General features: G+C 36.2%; 1 protein-coding gene across 2 annotated transcripts in view; it reads left to right on the top strand.

Moving 5' to 3' along the window:
- KLHL1 (kelch-like family member 1) overlaps positions 1 to 20,194 on the top strand; it is a 541,448-nt gene that overhangs the window by 481,326 nt on the left and 39,928 nt on the right. For both annotated transcript variants that reach the window (XM_010842287.1, XM_010842286.1), the window contains one exon: positions 4,974 to 5,136. In XM_010842287.1, the coding sequence (XP_010840589.1) occupies positions 4,974 to 5,136 (163 nt within the window). The remainder of the gene's footprint in view (positions 1 to 4,973; positions 5,137 to 20,194) is intronic.

Here is a 20,194-nt window from a genome sequence, read left to right as displayed (position 1 = left end):
TAAACAGCAATATAAAATACAAAATTCCTGGCAGGCTACAGGGATTTCCCAGGCAAGAATACTTCCCAGGCAAGTTCATACATACGAACTTGAAGGTTCATATGTAGGGAACTTACTGTAACCTCAAAATTAAAACCATCACAGATTAAGTATTTTTATAGAGTACATAACTGAATAAATAATCACCAGACAAATTAAAACTTGTATAGTGAAATGCAAAAAAGCAAAATGGCTGTCTGGGAAGGCCTTACAAATAGCTGTGAAAAGAAGGGAAGCAAAAAGCAAAGGAGAAAAGGAACGATATAAGCATCTGAATGCAGAGTTCCAAAGAATAGCAAGAAGAGATAAGAAAGCCTTCCTCAGCAATCAATGCAAAGAAACAGAGTAAAGCAATAGAAACGGAAACACTAGAGATCTATCTCTTCAAGAAAATTAGAGATATCAAGGGAATATTTCATACAAAGATGGGCTCAATAAAGGACAGAAATGGCAGGGACCTAACAGAAGCAGAAGATATTAAGAAGAGGTGGCAAGAATACACAGAAGAACTGTACAAAAAAGATCTTTATGACCCAGATAACTACTCGCCTAGAGCCAGACATCCTGGAATGTGACGTCAAGTGGGCCTTAGAAAGCATCACGACGAACAAAGCTACTGAAGGTGATGGAATTCCAGTTGAGCTATTTAAAAATCCTGAAAGATGATGCTGTGAAAGTGCTGCACTCAATATGCCAGCAAATTTGGAAATCTCAGCAGTGGCCACAGGACTGGAAAAGGTCAGTTTTCATTCCAATCCCAAAGAAAGGCAATGCCAAGGAATATTCAAACTACTGCACAATTGCACTCATCTCACATGCTAGTAAAGTAAAGCTTAAAATTCTCCAAGCCAGGCTTCAGCAATACATGAACGGTGAACTTCCAGATTTCAAGCTGGTTTTAGAAAAGGCAGAGGAACCAGAGATCAAATTGCCAGCATCTACTGGATCATTAAAAATACAAGAGAGTTCCAGAAAAAAACATCTATTTCTGCTTTATTGACTATGCCAGAGACTTTGACTGTGTGGATCACAATAAACTATGGAAAATTCTGAATGAGATGGGCATACCAGACCACCTGACCTGCCTCTTGAGAAATCTGTATGCAGGTCGGGACACAACAGTTAGAAATGGACATGGAACAACAGACTGATTCCAAATAGGAAAAGGAGTACGTAAAGGCTGTATATTATCACCCTGCTTATTTAACTTATATGTAGAGTACATCATGAGAAATACTGGGCTGGAAGAAACACAAGCTGAAATCAAGATTGCCAGGAGAAATATCAATAACCTCAGATACGCAGATTATACCACCCTTATGGCAGAAAGTGAAGAAGAACTAAAAAGCCTCTTGATGAAAGGTGAAAGAGGAGAGTGAAAAAGTTGGCTTAAAGCTCAACATTCAGAAAACTAAAATCATGGCATCTGGTCCCATCACTTCATGACAAATAGATGGGAAAAAGCAGAAACAGTGTCAGACTTTATCTTTTTGGACTCCAAAATCACTGCAGATGATGATTTCAGCCATGAAATTAAAAGACACTTACCCCTTTGGAGGAAAGTTATGACTGACCTAGACAGCATATTAAAAAGAAAAGACATTACTTTGTCAACAAAAGTCCGTGTAGTCAAGGCTATGGTTTTTCCAGTGATCATGTATGGATATGAGAGTTGGACTATAAAGAAAGCTGAGAGCCAAAGAATTGATGCTTTTAACTGTGGTGTTGGGGAAGACTCTTGAGGGTACCTTGAATTACAAGGAGATACAACCAATCCATCCTAAAGGAGATCAATCTTGGGTGTTCATTGGAGCGACTGATGTTGAAGCTGAAACTCCAATACTTTGGCCACCTGATGCGAAGAGCTGACTTTTTGGAAAAGACCCTGATGCCAGGAAAGATTGAGGGCAGGAGGAGAAGGGAACGTCAGAGGATGAGATGGTTTGATGGCATCACCGACCCAATGGACATGAATTTGAGTGGACTCTGGGAGTTGGTGATGGACAGGGAAGCCTGGCGTGCTGTGGTTCACGGAGTCATGAAGAGTTGGACACGACTGAGCAAATAAATGAAACTGAACTGATAGTATTGGTACAGAATCTACTTTCAAAATCAAGAGCAACTTTCTCTTTCCATATCCAATATAAACTTGGACTTGGTAAGAAAGAGGCAGGTAAATAATTGACCCATCCTCCTAAAAACACTCTTCACTCATAATTTTCATATACCAGAAGCTCTGAAAAATCCTCCAACCCATCTGAACATTTCCTCTCTGTCTCCTTTGTCCTTTTTTTTTTTTCTTATAATTGATACTGGGGCCACTCAAGACTTTGCTGCTGTGAATAATGTATTTACGAAATGAAGCAGGATCCTATGGTCCTTGATCCCTCCCATGTCCTCAGCCTGACTTTTGTCAAACAATAAGTTTAATCATAGAAGTGAAAGCATGCAAAACAAAGGAAAACAATCAAAGGAGACCAATAAAAATATTGTAGTCATTAAACATAATCAAAGACATTCAGCTCCTTCTGCAGAGCTATAGGTAATATTCTGAACCATATCTTTGAGGTATCTTAGAGATACTGAAACCTCCACCAGCTGGAGAATTTAACTACATGATGACCAGACTGTAGTCATGACATAAACTGCCACAATTCTGAGAACTGGCCTCAAGAAATGCAACAAAACAGCCCTGGAACTGAAGACTAACTATATTTAAAGCAATCAAGACGGTGCTGGTCAGACCACTGGTGACCAACTTCAAGACTGCTGTCAAAACTGACTGTGGTGTTTCAGCAAGTAACTCCCTCCTTCCACTATAAAAGCTCTTGTCGGGATGAGGGTAGTAGGCTACTTGGACAGGCACCTGCCCTTCTCACCCTGTCTCTTGGTTGCTGACATTCAAATAAACCAAACTTTGCACCAACCTGGCCTTTTTGATGGCTTTTGAGCAGCAAGCAGACAGAACCCTGGATTCTGTAACACTTATTCCATTTTAATTGAGTATTTAATGACTATGTAAGTTCAATGAGGTCAGGGACTTTTTTTTATTCACCTATATTTTCTTGGCACTTTGGCGATAAGAAAAATTCCTAACACATAGTAGACATTCAATAAACAGTAGTTGAATAAGTTATTAACTCATGAATAGATTAAAATTATCATTTTACTTTCACCTCTGTGTTGAGACACAATTCTCCATGAGTCTTTCACATTTTTGCACAACTTTTAAACAAGACTGACTTCCCCTCCCCCAAATTTTTATAACAGAAAGACTAGTAAGATAAAGATAGTTCTTTTCTCCATAGTAAAAGACAATCATACTTAAAAGCATGAAGAGAATGTCTCCTTCTGGAGCAATGGGTATATAAGTTTGTTGTCCGTTATATATTACTTTGCTTCCAACTTCAAATTAACTTACAACCCATTGAATGTACAGATTTCATCTAAATATTGTCAAAAAAAAAAAAAAAAAGGTGTAATAGATAAACAGACAAGGAAGACTTTATTCAATACTATTGCAATAAGGAAAAGAGGCCAGAATTGAGGCCGAATGCACCTCCACTAAAACAAAGGGGAGTGGAGGGAGTTTCTGAGAGCTGTAATGCATGGGTGGATCATAAGTAGTCTTTGCAAATTGGCCTTATTTAAACAAAGGTAAATTGCATTTCCTATCTTCCAAACAAGAGGTAGACTTACAACTTGAAGCAAGGTGTCAGTTGAAGTTAAGCTCTTACTCTTGCACAGAAACTGGGAGATAAAAACAGTAACTTTCTTGCTGATTATATTCCTAGGTTCTTGCAGAAAGAAAGTATGCGGCTGTAACACTGGCAATAGGCTTTTTAAAAGACTAACTTCTCAAAGGGACAGAAAACTTGCAATTTGCAATTACAAGTTGTTTAAAGTAAGTGCTTTAAGGAAAGTGAGGTCAGGATTCTAGAGGCAGGAGAATCCTGTCTCAAGTCTGGTCAACATGAAGGAGATATTAAAATCCTCTTGGCATAACCAAGACTGGGAAATTGGGGCTTGGAGAACTGATACAAAAAAAATGTTGATACTCTGACTATTGCCATTGTTATGGTGATAACTATCTTTCTTCTATGACCCAGGAGCCTTGTGTCTTCTCTCAATATACATACTTTTGTGGCAGTTTAACTTGTCAGCTAGGAAACAGGGTAAGAATCACAGATACTTCAGAGTTCTTAACAATCAGACATTCCGCTTTGAAACTTGTGGAAAATTCACCAGAATTCTCCTAATAGATAGTGAGACCACTTCAGTAAATATAAACACAGTATTTAAATACTTAGTGATTGTTTAACATTTAAGAAAATTCATCTAATATAGAAGTGAATTGACAGGAAAAAAACAGTGTGTAAAAGTTGTATATATCATCTATTGATGACTCATAAATAATTTAATTGCTTGTGTTTAATAATTTCAGCTTATAAGAAAAGAGGCATTGTATTCTCTAAGCTTTAGATACATTTATTATGTTTTGACAGGCAGCCAAAACTTAGAGGACCCTAACTTGAAATTCAAACTAATTATATTACACTGCTTAATGCAGTTTTGCTGAATGTAAATAAAAGTACTTTAAATTGCAGTGTAGAAACAGTCTTCAAAAGTAGAGGCATAAGATGCATCATCTCTGACTTTTAGATTTTGAATCTTCGTATGATCATAAATAAGAAAATATATTTTCCCTCATAAAGCATCTAGGTCATAATATTTTGATGGATTCCTTCATGTTTTCATGTGAATGAAATGGTTCAATCCATAGTGATTAGTTTTGACCTCAGTGAAATCATTTGTTAGCTGATAGAGGCCATTCTGAATGACATAACAGCTGAATAACAGCTTTTGTTGTTAATTTGATTTGAGAACCTCACTGTGTCGTCATTCATTCACTTTTTATCTCTCCTTTGTTGCAGGTGTGACAGTACTGGAAGGCCCTATCTATGCTGTGGGAGGCCATGATGGCTGGAGTTATCTGAACACAGTGGAAAGGTGGGATCCTCAGAGTCAGCAGTGGACATTTGTAGCTAGCATGTCAATTGCCCGAAGCACAGTTGGGGTGGCAGCATTGAACGGCAAGTGAGTAGACTTTTTTTTTTTTAATCTGAAAAAAGATTTTGAGTGAATGTTCTTTTAAAATAACATTTAGCAAACTGCTTTGAAAAAACTCTTTTTTAAAAATTTAGGTTTCGATTTTTTTTAAGTCTAGTCTTCATGGATTATTGACAGTTCAAGAGTGTGTATTTTTCCAATTATCATTTCTTATAAAATAAAACCAAACAAAAATAACAAAAATGACCAAAAGCCCCCCAAAACCCTAAAAATATATAGAACAGGGAATTTTACTCAATACTCTGTAATAATCTAAATGGGAAAAGAACTTGAAAAAGAAGATACATGTATGTCCATAAGTGAATCACTTTCTTGCATACCTGAAACTAATATTGCTAACTATTGTTGTTATGTAGTCGCTAAATTGTGTCTGACTCTTTTGAGACACCATGAACTGTAGCCCACCAAGCTCCTCTGTCCATGTGATTTCCCAGGAAAGAATAACGAAGTGGATTGCCATTTCCTTCTCTATGGGATCTTCCTGACCCAGGGATTGAACTCCAACATAAAATAAAAATTAAGAAGAATAGCCAAAAAAAAATTGAAAACAAAACAAAATAAAAAACAACAAAAATCCTCAAATTTCTTAATCTTAACTGCTTGTTTAAAAGTATTAAATATATTTCATGAAAATTATGTGAACTGCATATTTTACCATTTCTGGTGAAATAGTCTGAGGAGCCTTTTGAAAGACTACCAAAAGTTTGGTTCTTAATGTTTTTTGCCTGATTGTATCAATCTCTCTACTTTTCTCCTTTTCCATTCCTATCACCCTAAGTCAGGGATTTTCAAACTCAACACTGTTGATATTTTGAGTCAGATAATTCTTTGTTGGCTATGAGGCTCGGCCCTGTGCATGTACAATGTTTAGCAGCAGACTGGCTTCTATCCACTAGATACCAGCTGTACCCACCTGCCCAATGTGATAACCAAAAGAAGTCTCCAAATATTGCCTAATATATCCTCTGGGGTGGCAAAATATACTCCCTCTCACTATCTGAGAAACTCTGCCCTAAACAAAGATAACACCTCTGGCAGGGACTACAGCAGAAGTTTCCAGTCTCCTTCCTTCTCTTCCCCCTAAAGTCCATTTGCTAATGCAGCCAGAGCTGCTTTAGAAATACAAATAACATATCAGTTCTCTTCAAGAACGTCTTAAAATTAGAATACAATGCCTATCTCTACCTAAAGTCATCCACTGGATCTTGTTTCTGCCTACTCTACATTTTTTCCTCAATACATCAGCCAAATTGCCCTTTCATCTTTGCTTCAAATACAGCAACTCTAATCCCACTCAATCCCTTTGAGTGTACTTTTTTTTTTTTTTTTTTTTGCCTAAATGCTATTCCTTACAATCTTCACATGCTTGGCCTTTTATCATTGCTCAAATTTCATCTCAAAATCTGTCCACATAGACAGTTATTTACTCTTACTCTTATTTAAAATAGACCACCCTGCACACTATGCCAAATTGTTTGCAGTTCATAAAATTACATGTGCTATTGTTTTCTATTTTTACTAGGTATACATGGTCAATAAATCTTAGTATCTGTCTACAACATTCATTATTGTATCCTTAGGCATAATGCACATTCAATCTATTTACTGAATAAGTGTTGAAAGAATTACACATCCAATTAAGTAATAACTTTTGAGAATTTAATTACCTTTGACAAATTTTTCCTAAATATATGTAAGTATCTATGAAGTTATTATTATATCCCACTGTTAAAATATAAATAAACTGCTTTCCTCAGCTAAATTGCACATACATGCATTCTTTGGCTTTAAAAACTCTAGGAAATTCACATTTTAATGGCTATACAGTAATTTATTTTGTGCCAAAAAATTCCCACAAAAACACACAAAACATGATAAATGTAAGTGAACACTATAAATTTAAGTAGCTAGTACTGATCTGAAATAAGCAGACTGCCAAATATGACTGCAGCAAAGGCAGGTTTATTCAGAATTAGCACAGAATTGCAATTTTGGATCTACAATAATGGTGAGCATATGCATGTCCCAAAGGGTAAGAGGAAGAGAAAGATTTTATCGAGAAAAAGAAAGTTGAGAAGGTTAGAGCAAACAGTGTTTTTTCCCTGGCTTAGTCGTTTTCATGAAAAAGAAGATTCTTTCTGTTGTGTGTGTGTGTGTATTGAGTCATGTCTAACTCTTTGTGACTCCATGGACTGTAGCTTGCCAGGCTTTTCTGTTCATGGGATTCTCCAGGCAAGAATAATGGATCTGATTGCCAATTTCCTACTTCAGGGCATCTTCCTAACCCAGGGATGGAACACGTATCTCTTGCATCTCCTGCATATGGGAAGCCGTTCTTCCTGTTGGGCTCTGCTATTATCATAGGGTATAAGAGCTCCCCATTTCAATTTCTCAATTGTCTTTAATTGAGTTTTCTGTTTATAAATTATTTACACTAGTCTCTGACTTTTAATATCCAAAATATCTGCTGCGGCTGCTGCTGCTAAGTCACTTCAATTGTGTCTGACTCTGTGCAACCCCATAGACGGCAGCCCATCAGGCTTCCTCGACCCTGGCATCCTCCAGGCAAGAATACTGGAGCGGGTTGCCATTTCCTTCTCTAATGCATGAAAGTGAAAAGTGAAAGTGAAGTCGCTCAGTTGTGTCCGACTCCTAGTGACCCCATGGACTGCAGTCTAACAGGCTCCTCTCTCCATGGGATTTGCCAGGCAAGAGTACTGGAGTAGATTGCCATTGCCTTCTCCAATCCAAAATATCTAAATATATCTAAAACACATATCTACAGTGATGTGTGTCTAAAACAATCCCCAAATTTAGATATTATACATGAAAAGATACACTGAATACCATTAGATATAAACTTTTGGGCACCTTCCTAACTGTACCCTTAGGAAGAATTTCTACAAAGTGAATTGCAAGACAGTTGGGACTGATTTGCTTTGAAAAATAATTGTTTTAAAAACAAAATGTTTTTATTAGTATGAGGCTAAGTTTGAGTAAACTGCTCATTCTATTTCATCAGATGTGTGTATATGTATTACAGAATATATACCAATATTTTCTACTTTCATCAATATTAACATATTATGTCCATTTATGATTTTAATTGCATATATTTTGGACTCTCAAATTTCATATTTATATATTTATCAATCTGTGATTTCCTCAGGCTTAGGATTCAGTTTTCATTTAGGTTTATTGTGCACTTAAAATTAGGACTTCCTGGTAAAGAATCTGCTTGCAATGGTAAAGATCCCTTGGTAAAAATGGTAAAGAACATGACTGCAATGCAGGAGACTCATGTTTGATCCCTGGAGTGGGAAGATTCTCTGGAGAAGGGAATGGCTGCCCACTCCAATATTCTTGCCTGGAGAATTCCATGCACAGAGGAATCTGATGGGCTAGAGTCCATGAGGTCACACAGCCAGACATGACTGATCAACTAACATTTTAAAAGTAAATTCTTACTGTCATATATACTTCCTGAGAATCCATTAAGGAATTTGCCTAGAAATAAGTATTTCCAGAGTAATTAGAGAAAATGTTAGATCTATACATTTGAAATCTTTTCATTTGATAATATAACCTTACTTTTATATCTTAAAATTAGTCTCTATTTATTTTGTGCATGGGTTTATGCTCTGCCACTCAGCTTTGTCTTACTCTTTGTGACCCCATGGGCTGTAGCCTGCCAGACTCTTCTGTCCATGGAATTTTCCAGACAAGAATACTGGAGTGGGTTGTCATTTCCTACATCAAGGGATCTTCCCAATCCAGGGATAGAATTCACCTCTCTTGCATCTCCTGCACTGACAGGTAGATTCTTTACCAGTGTTCTACCTGGGAAGCCCCAGTGTAGTTTAGCAGTTTTAATTTGAGTATAGGTTTAATATTATGCTTTCTGAGCTTCATTCACATTTGTTTGTATTTTTGAACATCACAGATATTATATTTTGGTTTACATATTAGTATGTATTAATTATGCATTTAATAGTGCAGTAGAGAAGAAAGTTTAAGTATTTATGTTTATAGTAACTACCTTACTAAAATGCACATGTCAGTTATATTATTTTTCAATTTATATATATTTTCAAAATATATATATTTTTCAATTTATAATGATAGATTCTCCAGGAAGATAAACATGGTAAAATAAATGCAAATGAAATTTTTTACTTCTTAATATGAATGCTTGTCTTCTTTTTAATGAATTCCTTTTATTTTTAGAATAACAACATAAATATTAATATCAGGTGACCTCAACTGTCTTTTAATTGGGAAAACTTTAATACTTTGCTGTCTGTGTGACATTAATTGTTATTTGGGATACTTATACCAAGTGATTTTAAGGGCCAGATCTTATCATTGTCTATAATTTCATTAATGGAAATTTTACTTAAAAAATCATATTCGGTATGATGTTTTATTAAATTTTCTTAAAATGTGTAAAATTATGTTTTATTATTTTTTCTATTATATGGTAATGTAAATAAATATCATGACTATAAATCATTATTATATGCACAGAATAAAACCAACTCATCCTTTTTTAATTATTCATTTAATATTTTGCTGCATTCTATAGTCTATTTTTTATCTGTTTGGTCTACATGGACTAATGGTTTTGAAAATCAATTTCCTAACATTTTCCATATGATATGGAGCTTTCTTATAGATTGAGAGGCTTTCTATAATATATCTGTTATGTTTCTACAAACATGAGAAGTATAAATATTTGAGCATGAGAAATGAGAAAATATATATATTATCACATGTATTCCATTTAAAAGTTATATTTTACTGAGATTCTAATATTTAAAAGAAAGTAGTTTTATATTACTTCCAATCCTACAACTAATAAAGTAATTGATTGTGTGTTGTTATATCTACTTTCGTGCTGTTATTATCTTCCGAGTTTCTTATATTTAGGAGTTAACATTATTATTCATTTTGTCTTAGGTTTTCTCAGTGTCATTATTCTCTTTTTGTTTCTCTTTTTAGTCAAATATGTGCATAGAATGAAGCTCTACTTGTTTTCCCTCTTGTTTTCTTATTCATTAATTTGAACTTGGCTTGTTGTTGTTCAGTTTCTGTCTCACTCATTGAGACCCCATGGACTCAGACACCAGGCTTCTCTATCCTTTATTGGCTCCTGGAGTTTGCTCAAATTCATGTCCATTGAGTCTGTGATGCCATCCAGACACCTCATCCTCAGTCATCCCCTTCTCCTACTGCCCTCAATCTTTCCTAGAAATAGTCTTTTCCAATGAGTCAGCTCTTTGCATCAGGTGGCCAAAGTATTGCAGTTTCAGCTTCAGCATTAGGCCTTCCAATGAATATTTAGGGTTGATTCCCTTTTAAATTGACTGGTCTGATCTCTTTACTGTCCAAGGGACTCTCAAGAGTCTTCTTAAGCACCACAATTTTTCTCTATGGTCTCAGCTTTCTTTATGGTCCAACTCTCACATCCATACATGACTGCAGGAAAACCATAGCTTTGACTCTACAGACCTCTGTCAGCAAAGTAGTGTCTCTGCTTTGATAAGCTGTCTATATTTGTCATAGCTTTTCTTCCAAGAAGCAAGCATCTTTTAATTTCATGGCTGCAGCCGCTATCCACAGTGATTTTCTTGGAGCCCAAGAAAATAAAATCTGGCACTATTTCCACTTTTTCCCCAATTATTTGTCATGAAGTACAGGGACTAGATGCCATGATCTTAGTTTTTTGAATGTTGAGTTTTAAGGCAGCTCTTAAACTCTCCTCTAACACCCTCTTCAAGAGGCTCTTTAGTTCCTCTTTGCTTTCTGCCATTAGAATGGTATCATCTGCATAACAAGGCTGTTGATGTTTATCCCAGCAATCTTGATTCCAGGTAGTGATTCATCCAGCCCAGCATTTCACATGATGTGCTCTGCATAGAAGGTAAACAAGTAGGGTGACAATATACAGCTCTGATGCACTCCTTTTTCAATTTTGAACCAATCTGTTGTTCCACATCCAGTTCTAACTGTTTCTTGTCCTGAATACAAGTTTCTCAGGAGGCAAGTAAGTTGGCTTGGTATTCCCATCTCTTTCAGAATTCTCCAGTTTGTTGTGATCCACACAAAAAATTTCATGTAGTAAATGAAGCAGAAATATATTTTTTTCTGTAATTTCCTTGCTTTGTCTATCATCCAATGGATGTTGCCAATTTGATTTCCAGTTCTTCTTTTTTAAATCCAGCTTGTACATCTGGCAGCTCTAGGTTCACATACTGCTGAAGCATAGCTTACAGGATTTTGAACATTAACTTGCTAGCATGTGCTTAGTTTTATTTATTTTGTCTTGAAATTCAGAATTTCACAAAATAGTATTAATAATTGTACTGTAGTTTGTTTTGCCTTAGCATAACAAAATTGTCATTTTAATAGTTTCCACTTCTTGCTTATTAATGATAGTGCTGCTGTGAGCATCTTCAAATATATATGTCTTTTGTGAGCACGCATATACAATTTAGCTGGGTTTGGACATGGAACAGCAATTGCTAGGTTATCCAGCACACTTGTGTTTAATAAATTTTGAAAATGCTTTTCCTAATTTATGTATGTATTAACAGTGTGTAAGTATTCTAGATACTCCATATCCTACTGATTTGGTAATGCTAGTTTTTATCTTTTATGGTTTATTCTATTCTAGTGGATAATATTCAATTAATGACTAAGATTGAACACTTTTTTATGTACTTATCTGTTTATTTTTTCTGACTAAAATATATGCTTAAGTATTTTTCCTGTTTTCATGGGAGGAGTTTCTTTATTTTTTCTTTCATTTCGCTTTGTAGAGTTCTTCATGTGTTCTAGAAATTACTTCTAGGTAAATGCATCTTACTTTATTATTAGTAGTATATTACTATTACTACTATTTTCTAGGAGGGATATGTTGATTATATAATTTATTAGACCTTACATGTATATATTAAACTTTCCTATGTCTTCACTCATTTGTTGTAAATTGGTTTGACTAGTTTAATGTCAAAGCCATGTATCGTTAAACAGTGATTACTAATCTGCTGCAACTTTTTTTATTATTATTATTAGCTAGATGTGTGATAAGTCCAGAAGTTTTCCACCTTTAATGTGTTTTTAAATTTCAGACTTGCATTCTTACAGAGATTTTTTTCTATCAGTTAAGGTACAGTCAAGTGACAGAAACTACAACAGTCACTTATCAGTTATTCTACATAAAGATAATCTCAGTATTTGTTAAGTAGATATAAAAATTAACTAAAGAACACTATGGGCTTTCCTGGAAGCTCAGAGGGTAAGGCGTCTGCCTGTAATGCAGGAGACCCAGGTTTGATCCCTGGATCAGGAAGATATCCTGGAGAAGGAAATGACAACCCACTCTGGTACTCTTGCCTTGAAAATCCCACAGACGGAGAAGCCTGGTAGGCTACAGCCCATGGGGTCACAAAAAGTCGAACACGACTGAGTGACTTCACTTTCTTTCAAAGAACACACCGTAATGTATCAACTAAAGGAAACAGCTATTGTCCCTAGTATTGGAAAATTAAGAGGGGATTGTAATTATTAAGATTTAGAAAATCAGAGATGAATTTCTGATAATTTCTTAAATTAAGAAATTTTCTTAAATTAAGATTTAGAAAATCAAATTTAGAAAACCTTGTGCAGCTGAAATCCAGACATTTGTGATTAGATCTCTGCTCAGCTGGCATCTCTGATGTGAAAGAGGGGTTCCTTGGCCTGTGATCTGGAGTTCTGAGGAGGTGGTGATGCCAGTCTGCTGCTGCTGATAGTTCTGAGTCTCAATAAGGCTGATATTAAGTCTTTAAAAATGGCAATTTTCAAATGAAACTGGAAGCAAAAAGAAAGATGGGGCGACACTCACAGGAATGGGAAACAAGCAAAAAGGAGCAAGACCCTTCCTCCTCTAGCACCTTTCAATCTCCCTCTAGCACCTGTTCATTGTCACATCTAAAAGAGGGAAGGAACCAGGTGGCAAGACAGAAAGGTGGTTCACTGAGTTTCAGTCCCTACATCAAAAAGCAGAGTACAGAACAGAGAATGTGGGGCTGAGAGGGAGTAGTTTACCTGCTGTCATATTCTTCTCCAATTTTATTTATTTTTATTTTTTTGTATATACATTTTATTTTATTTTTTAACTTTACAATATTGTATGGGTTTTGCCATATATTCCAATTTTAAAATGTTTACCAGGGTATAACCTGATAGCTGCCTTTCATTCTTTTAACTTAGTATTTGGAAATTCATTTGAACAATCTCAATCATGTCTTTATTTGACTGAGGAAGGTTTTTATCTACTGAGGATTATTTTTTGTTTGTTTGATTCTTTTTCCATTATTCTAGTCCTTTGGTTTTGGGATATATATTTTAGTATGTATTTATGTTAATGGTTATGTGTAGTTTTGAGAACTGATTTCTTTTCCATAAGCACATTTCTTTCCTAGTCATTTTATTTCTTTTCCACTTAACTTGGGAAATTGATTCTATATTTCATATTTAATTTTTGCCAATTTGTTTGTGAATTTTATTGTTGCCAATGCAGACACATTTTTTTTTTTCATTTTAATTTGCCTTATGTGATACCTTTTGGTATATCTGTTTCTCAACTCATATTCATCTTATTTCAATTAGGTATGTTTCTTATTGTTTTTCTTTAAAATATCTTATATTTCCAAATCTATATATTATAAATTTTATTGAGAGCACATTTAGTGACTTTCTTACCACTTACATCCATGATAATAGATTCATTTCTTGTATCCTTCAGAAAATAGGTATCTCACAGCAACTTTGCTTGAGATGAGAAATATCTGCACTTCATTATATTATTCATTTGTCATTTTTTTCTTTGAGCAGAAGACACACATATGCACACACAAAACACACAGATGTCATTTTAAAGTTTAATACATTATTTATCTTGTTCTAGTGGTCAGGGTCTAGTGTTAGTCAGTGTGTCTGACTCTTTGCAACCCCATAGACTAAGTAGCCCATGAGGCACCTCTGTCCATGGGATTCTCCAAGCAAGAAAACTCAAGTGGGCTTAAAACATTAAAATGACATCTGTGTGCTTTGTGTGTGTGTATGTGTGTCTTCTCATCTATCTACCTATCTCTACCTGTCTATGTGTATGTGTGTGTGTGTTATTATATATCCAAACTTAAATAAGAATAAATAGGATAAAAATTTTAATAATTAAAATACTTAGCAAATAACCTTTTCATAAAATTTTACATTTCATTATAATAATTGTTTATGCAATTTCCTCCCTTTTAAATCAACTACACAGGAATTCATTATTTGTGTTTTTGTGTGGTCCTTGAAATCTTGGAAGGAGAACAGTGAGTGCTCCTGAAGAGAGATATTGTTTCCCTGCCCAGAGATTGGACCTAGGTAGCTTGGATGAAAACCAGGAATACTAACCACTTAGACCACCAGGGGCTAGAGGCTAGAAGTAAAGTGGCCCTGGATCTTTCCCTGGTTTGAAAGCAAGAATGTTTCAAAGAGGCAAAAATTGTAAAAAAAAAAAAAAAAAAGGTACAAAGTTTATTATTAGAGACACAGCACAGTGTATAGGAGAGCATACAGAAAAGCAATTTGTTTAAGTCAGAAGCTAGGCAGAAATACACAATCAGAGAGAAAGGGTATGAACTTCTTCTCTAATGAAGAGGAGCACAATGAGTCAGAAACTAGGCGGAGACACACACCTGGAGAGGAGTACTGGCATCCTGAGCGAGGAGGAGTGCAGCAAAGAGGTGATGAATCTTTAAAGGTAAATCACTTACATAGTCCAGTCCTTCCAGGTCTTTATTTATCTTTGGTCGATTATTTTGTTTCTCTCTTCACATCTGACAGGTTCATGGATCTTCCTCAAGATGCATGTGTAACTTTTTTCTAAAATGGATTCCACCACAGAGACCTATGGGTGCATGTCCACATTTTTTTTTGGATGGGGCCCCACTCCCTTTTTGAGCCCAAAGAAGCCTTCCGGTGCCATAGGCAGACAGGGAAGTCTTCCTTGACCTCAGGAGTGGGCATCTTATCTCTACTTTAGCAGAGCTCAGCTTTTGTCACTAGCTTTCTCCTTGGGTGTCTGGGTAAGAACAAACCTTGAATTTTATTCCACTTATAAAACACCAGATGTCCAGCCCCGGGGCCCATCTATCCCCCATCTCACTTGTATTTTTTTTTTTTATCAGCTAGGATATGTAATATCCAAAAGGTCCTATTTTACTCTGATAATATTCTTTATATCAAATATCAGAGTGTGAGAGTATATAAAATTTTTATTCTCAAAATTGTTTATGTTTTAATTGAGTTTATTTTCCCAAATTTTAACCCCATTTTAAGAAAATATTTGAAATGACTTTTATTTTACTTCAAATAATCTTTCTCCTTTAACTCAGAATAACATATATCTCATTTGGGTTATTTTGTTTAATTCTCCTGAATATGATTTAATTGTCTCAAAATTCTGTTGTTTAATGACTATCTCTTAATGTCTGATTGCTTTTCCTGTTTTACTCAGAGAAAAAAAATGATCACTATAAAGTGACCTTTACTTCAGATCCATATCAGAAAATTGTTTCAGTATCACCCTCTGACTATAGTCTATTTTTCTCTCACTCCTAATGACATAGCTTTTTTTCCCCTCTTGTTTTAGTCTCACATCTCACTAATGTGCCATTCTAACCTGACTGCTGCTTCTTTAAACATTATTTTGAATAATTTTCCCAAATAAGGATAATAAAAGCCAGTGAGTAGCCCTCTTGAGTTTAGATTCTTCATACCACCCTTTGTTGTGGAAAAACATGACATTGGTTCACCACTTAAAATTAATTAGTATATTCTGATGAACTCAAGAGCAAAATTACAGCAATTTTATAAAACATTTTGGTCAGTCTTCCAATTAGACAGATTGAGCTAAATGGTAGATATACGTCTCAGGCCAGCACCATCCCAGACTTACTTGATGTATAAAGGAAATTAAATATAACAAAACAGTGATTAGACACTCTGGTGTGAGGGTTGACCATATTAAACCTCAAACTCTCCAAATAATGGCTACACTACTAATTCTTTTTGTTTCTTATTTACTCTTTGCCTTAATTTTGTTCTTTCAAGTTTTGTTTTGTAACTGAAAGGACTTTCTGGTTTGTTTTTTTTTTTTCCTCTTTACCTCTTGAGTTAACTCATAAAACAGATACTCATACTGCCTAATTGCATCCATAAATAGGCTGAAATTTTAATGAATGTATGCTACAGCCCCTAAAGAATTTGGAAAACAGACAAAAACACGTGCTTTTTTTTTTTTTTTTTCATGATTAACCACAGCAAAACTGATTCAGTCATTCAAAACCTCATGTTAATAAGGAAGAAGCTACTGTTTCTGTGCAATCTTAAGTTTTTGGACCTTGAAATAGCATAAGAGCAGGAATCATGTCTGTTGTTTTTTCCAGTACAGTCCAATATCTATCACCATACCTTACACTTGTCACTTACATGGTGCTAAGATAATTTCTGTTTGTGTATCAAAAATTTGATATTCTTTTTCTTAAAAATGAAACCACAAATTGTAAATGACTTTGTACTATATACATGTTACAAAGCACAAGTTCATGTGCTCAAGGCACAATGAAGCCAAATCAAATGTTGGAGTTTGGAAGAGAGAAAGGTTTAATGCAGGGCTGTGAAAGGGGATAGGTGGCTCATTCCAAGCCCAAAACCTTGAATTCCCTGATGGATTTCAGCAAGATAGTTTTAAAGGCAAAGTGAAGGAGGGATATGGTTGGTTGTTTCAAAATTCTTAGTGTTGACATGCTTTTTTCCTGCAGCTGTCCATGGATGTCAAACCACGATGTTCCTGTAAACTTCCATGTCAAATGTTATTATCTGTTCTGCAACTTTTTATCTCTACATGAATGGAAATGTCACACCAGTTTATTTATCTTCCTCTATTCTTGCCTCATCACAGCAAAGATTTGGAACAAAGGACTAAAGTTTAAAGCAAGAGACAAGTTACAGCTCAGTTACAGCTCAAGTAGACAGATCTTCCAAGACATGGGAGTGTGGCAACCCTGAATGAGTTCTGATGACTGCTTGACTTTCCTTTTTACTTCCTGTCTCCTCCTCTTGGTTGGGCACTGTTCAAAACAGGGCTTCTACTCACTACCAATCAGGAAAGGGAATAAAAATTGGCATATCCTTAAGGCTGATTGACAGTTGCAAGTTACATAAAAGCAGGCTCTGTTGCACATGTCTTCCATAATTCAGTCTACTATAATCAGATGTATGTTCAGTTCAGTTCAGTTCAGTCATTCAGTCGTGTCTGACTCTTCGTGACCCAATGGACCACAGAACGCCAGGCCTCCCTGTCCATCACCAACTCCAGGAGTTTATTAAAACTCATCTCCATTGAGTCGGTGATGCCATCCAACCATCTCATCCTCTGTTGTCCCCTTCTCCTCCTGCCTTCAATCTTTCCAAGCATCAGGGTTTTTTCCAAAAGAGTTAGCTCTTCACATCAGGTGGCCAAAGTATTGGAGTTTCAACTTCAGCATCAGTCCTTCCAATGAACACTCAGGACTGATCTCTTTCAGGGTGGACTGCTTGGACCTCCTTGGAGTCCAAGGGACTCTCAAGAGTCTTCTCCAGAACTCCAGTTCAAAACCATCAATTCTTCAGTGCTCAGCTTTCTTTATAGTTTAACTCTCACATCCATACATGACTACTGGAAAAACCATATCCTCAATGAGACAGACTTTTGTTGGCAAATTATTGTCTCTGCTTTTTAATATGCTGTCTAAGTTGGTCATGACTTTCCTTCCAAGGAATAAGCATCTTTTAATTTCATGGCTGTTATTACCATCTGCAATAATTTTGGAGCCCCCCAAAATAAAGCCAACCACTGTTTACACTGTTTCCCCATCTATTTGCTATGAAGTGATGGGTCCGGATGCCTTAGTTTTCTGAATGTTGAATTTTAAGCCAACTTTTTCACTCAACTCTTTCACTTTCATCAAGAGACTCTTCTTCAATTTCTGCCATAAGCATAGTGTCATCTGCATATATAAGGTTATTGATATTTCTCCTGGCAATCTTGATTCCAGCTTGTACTTCATCCAGCCCAGCATTTCTCATGATGTACTCTGCATATAAGTTAAATAAGCAGGGTGACAATATACAGCCTTGATGTACTCCTTTTCCTATTTTCAACAAGTCTGTTGTTCCATGTCCAGTTCTAACTGTTGCTTCTGACCTGCATCAGGTTTCTCAAGAGGCAGGTCAGGTGGTCTGGTATTCCCATCTCTTTAAGAATTTTCCACAGTTTATTGTGAGCCACAGGGTCAAAGGTTTTGGCATAGTCAATAAAGCAGTAATAGAGGTTTTTCTGAAACTGTATGATTTTTCAGTGTTCCAGTGGATGTTGGCAATTTGATCTCTGGTTCTTCTGCCTTTTCTAAAACCAGCTTGACATCTGGAAGTTCACAGTTCATATACTCTTGAAGCCTGGCTTGGAGAATTTTAAGCATTACTTTGCTAGCGAGTGAGATGAGTGAAATTGTGTGGTAGTTTGAGCATTCTTTGTCATTGCCTTTCTTTGGTATTGGAATGAAAACTGACTTTTTCCAGTCCCGTGGCCACTGCTGAGTTTTCCAAATTTGCTCGCATTTTGTGTGCAGCACTTTCACAGCATCATCTTTTATGATTTTAAATAGCTCAACTGGAATTCCATCTCCTCCACTAGCTTTGTTTGTAATGATGCTTCCTAAGTCCCACTTGACTTCACACTCCAGGTCTAACTGTAGGTGAGTGATCACACCATCATGATTATCTGGGTCATGAAGATCTTTTTTGTACAAATCTTCTGTACAACCTCTTCTTAGTATCTTCTGCTTCTGTTAGGTCCCTACAGAAGCAGGGACCTTTTCTGTCCTTTTTTAAGCCCATCTTTGCATGAAATGTTCCCTTGATATCTCTAATATTCTTGAAGAAATCTCTAGTCTTTCCCTGTCTTTTGTTTTCCTCTATTTCTTTGCACTGATCACTGAGGAAGGCTTTCATATCTCTCCTTGCTATTTTTTGGAACTCTGCATTTAAATGGGTATGTCTTTCCTTTTCTCCTTTGCCTTTCACTTATCTTCTTTCACAGCTATTTGTAAAGCCTCCTCAGAGAGCCTTTTTTTTTTTCTTTGCATTTCTTTTTCTTGGGGATGTTCTTGATCCCTGTCACCTGTACAGTGTCCCAAATCTCTGTCCATAGTTCATCAGGCACTCTTTCTATCAAATCTAGTCTGTTAAATCTATTTCTCACTCCCACTGTGTAATCAATCATAAGGGATTTGATTTAGGTCATAACTGAATGGTCTAGTGGTTTTGCCTACTTTCCTCAATTTCAGTCTGAATTTGGCAATAAGGAGTTCATGATCTGAGTCACAGTCAGCTCCCAGTCTTGTTTTTGCTGACTGTATAAAGCCTCTCCATCTTTGGCTGCAAAGAATATATTCAATCTGATTTCAGTGTTGGCCATCTCATTATGTCCATGTGTAGAGACGTCTGTGTGTATAAAATATTTATGAATCCTTAAGCGGCTCCTAGCTGCCTATGGTTACTTGAAGTAGCCCCTGTAGTTAGTTTGTACCCACAGTGTGCCTAGGGCACATGCACAGTAGTTGGAAAAGTCTGTTGTTATTTTTGTAGCATATCTGTGAGCTCTCCTGGACATGTTCGGGATAGGATTTCGATATCAGCTTGCATCCTTTTCAGCTAGATCAGATCAGATCAGATCAGTCACTCAGTCATGTCGGACTCTTTGTGACCCCATGAATCACAGCACGCCAGGCCTCCCTGTCCATCACCAATTCCCAGAGTTCACTCAGACTCACGTCCATCGAGTCAGTGATGCCATCCAGCCATCTCATCCTCTGTCGCCCCCTTCTCCTCTTGCCCCCAATCCCTCCCAGCATCAGAGTCTTTTCCAATGAGTCAACTCTTCACATGA

Source organism: Bison bison, unplaced genomic scaffold (assembly GCF_000754665.1).
Source record: "Bison bison bison isolate TAMUID 2011002044 unplaced genomic scaffold, Bison_UMD1.0 scf7180017864176, whole genome shotgun sequence".
NCBI lineage: Eukaryota > Metazoa > Chordata > Mammalia > Artiodactyla > Bovidae > Bison > Bison bison.
Note: the sequence above shows the minus strand (reverse complement) of the source record. Positions and strands in the feature narration are given on the sequence as shown.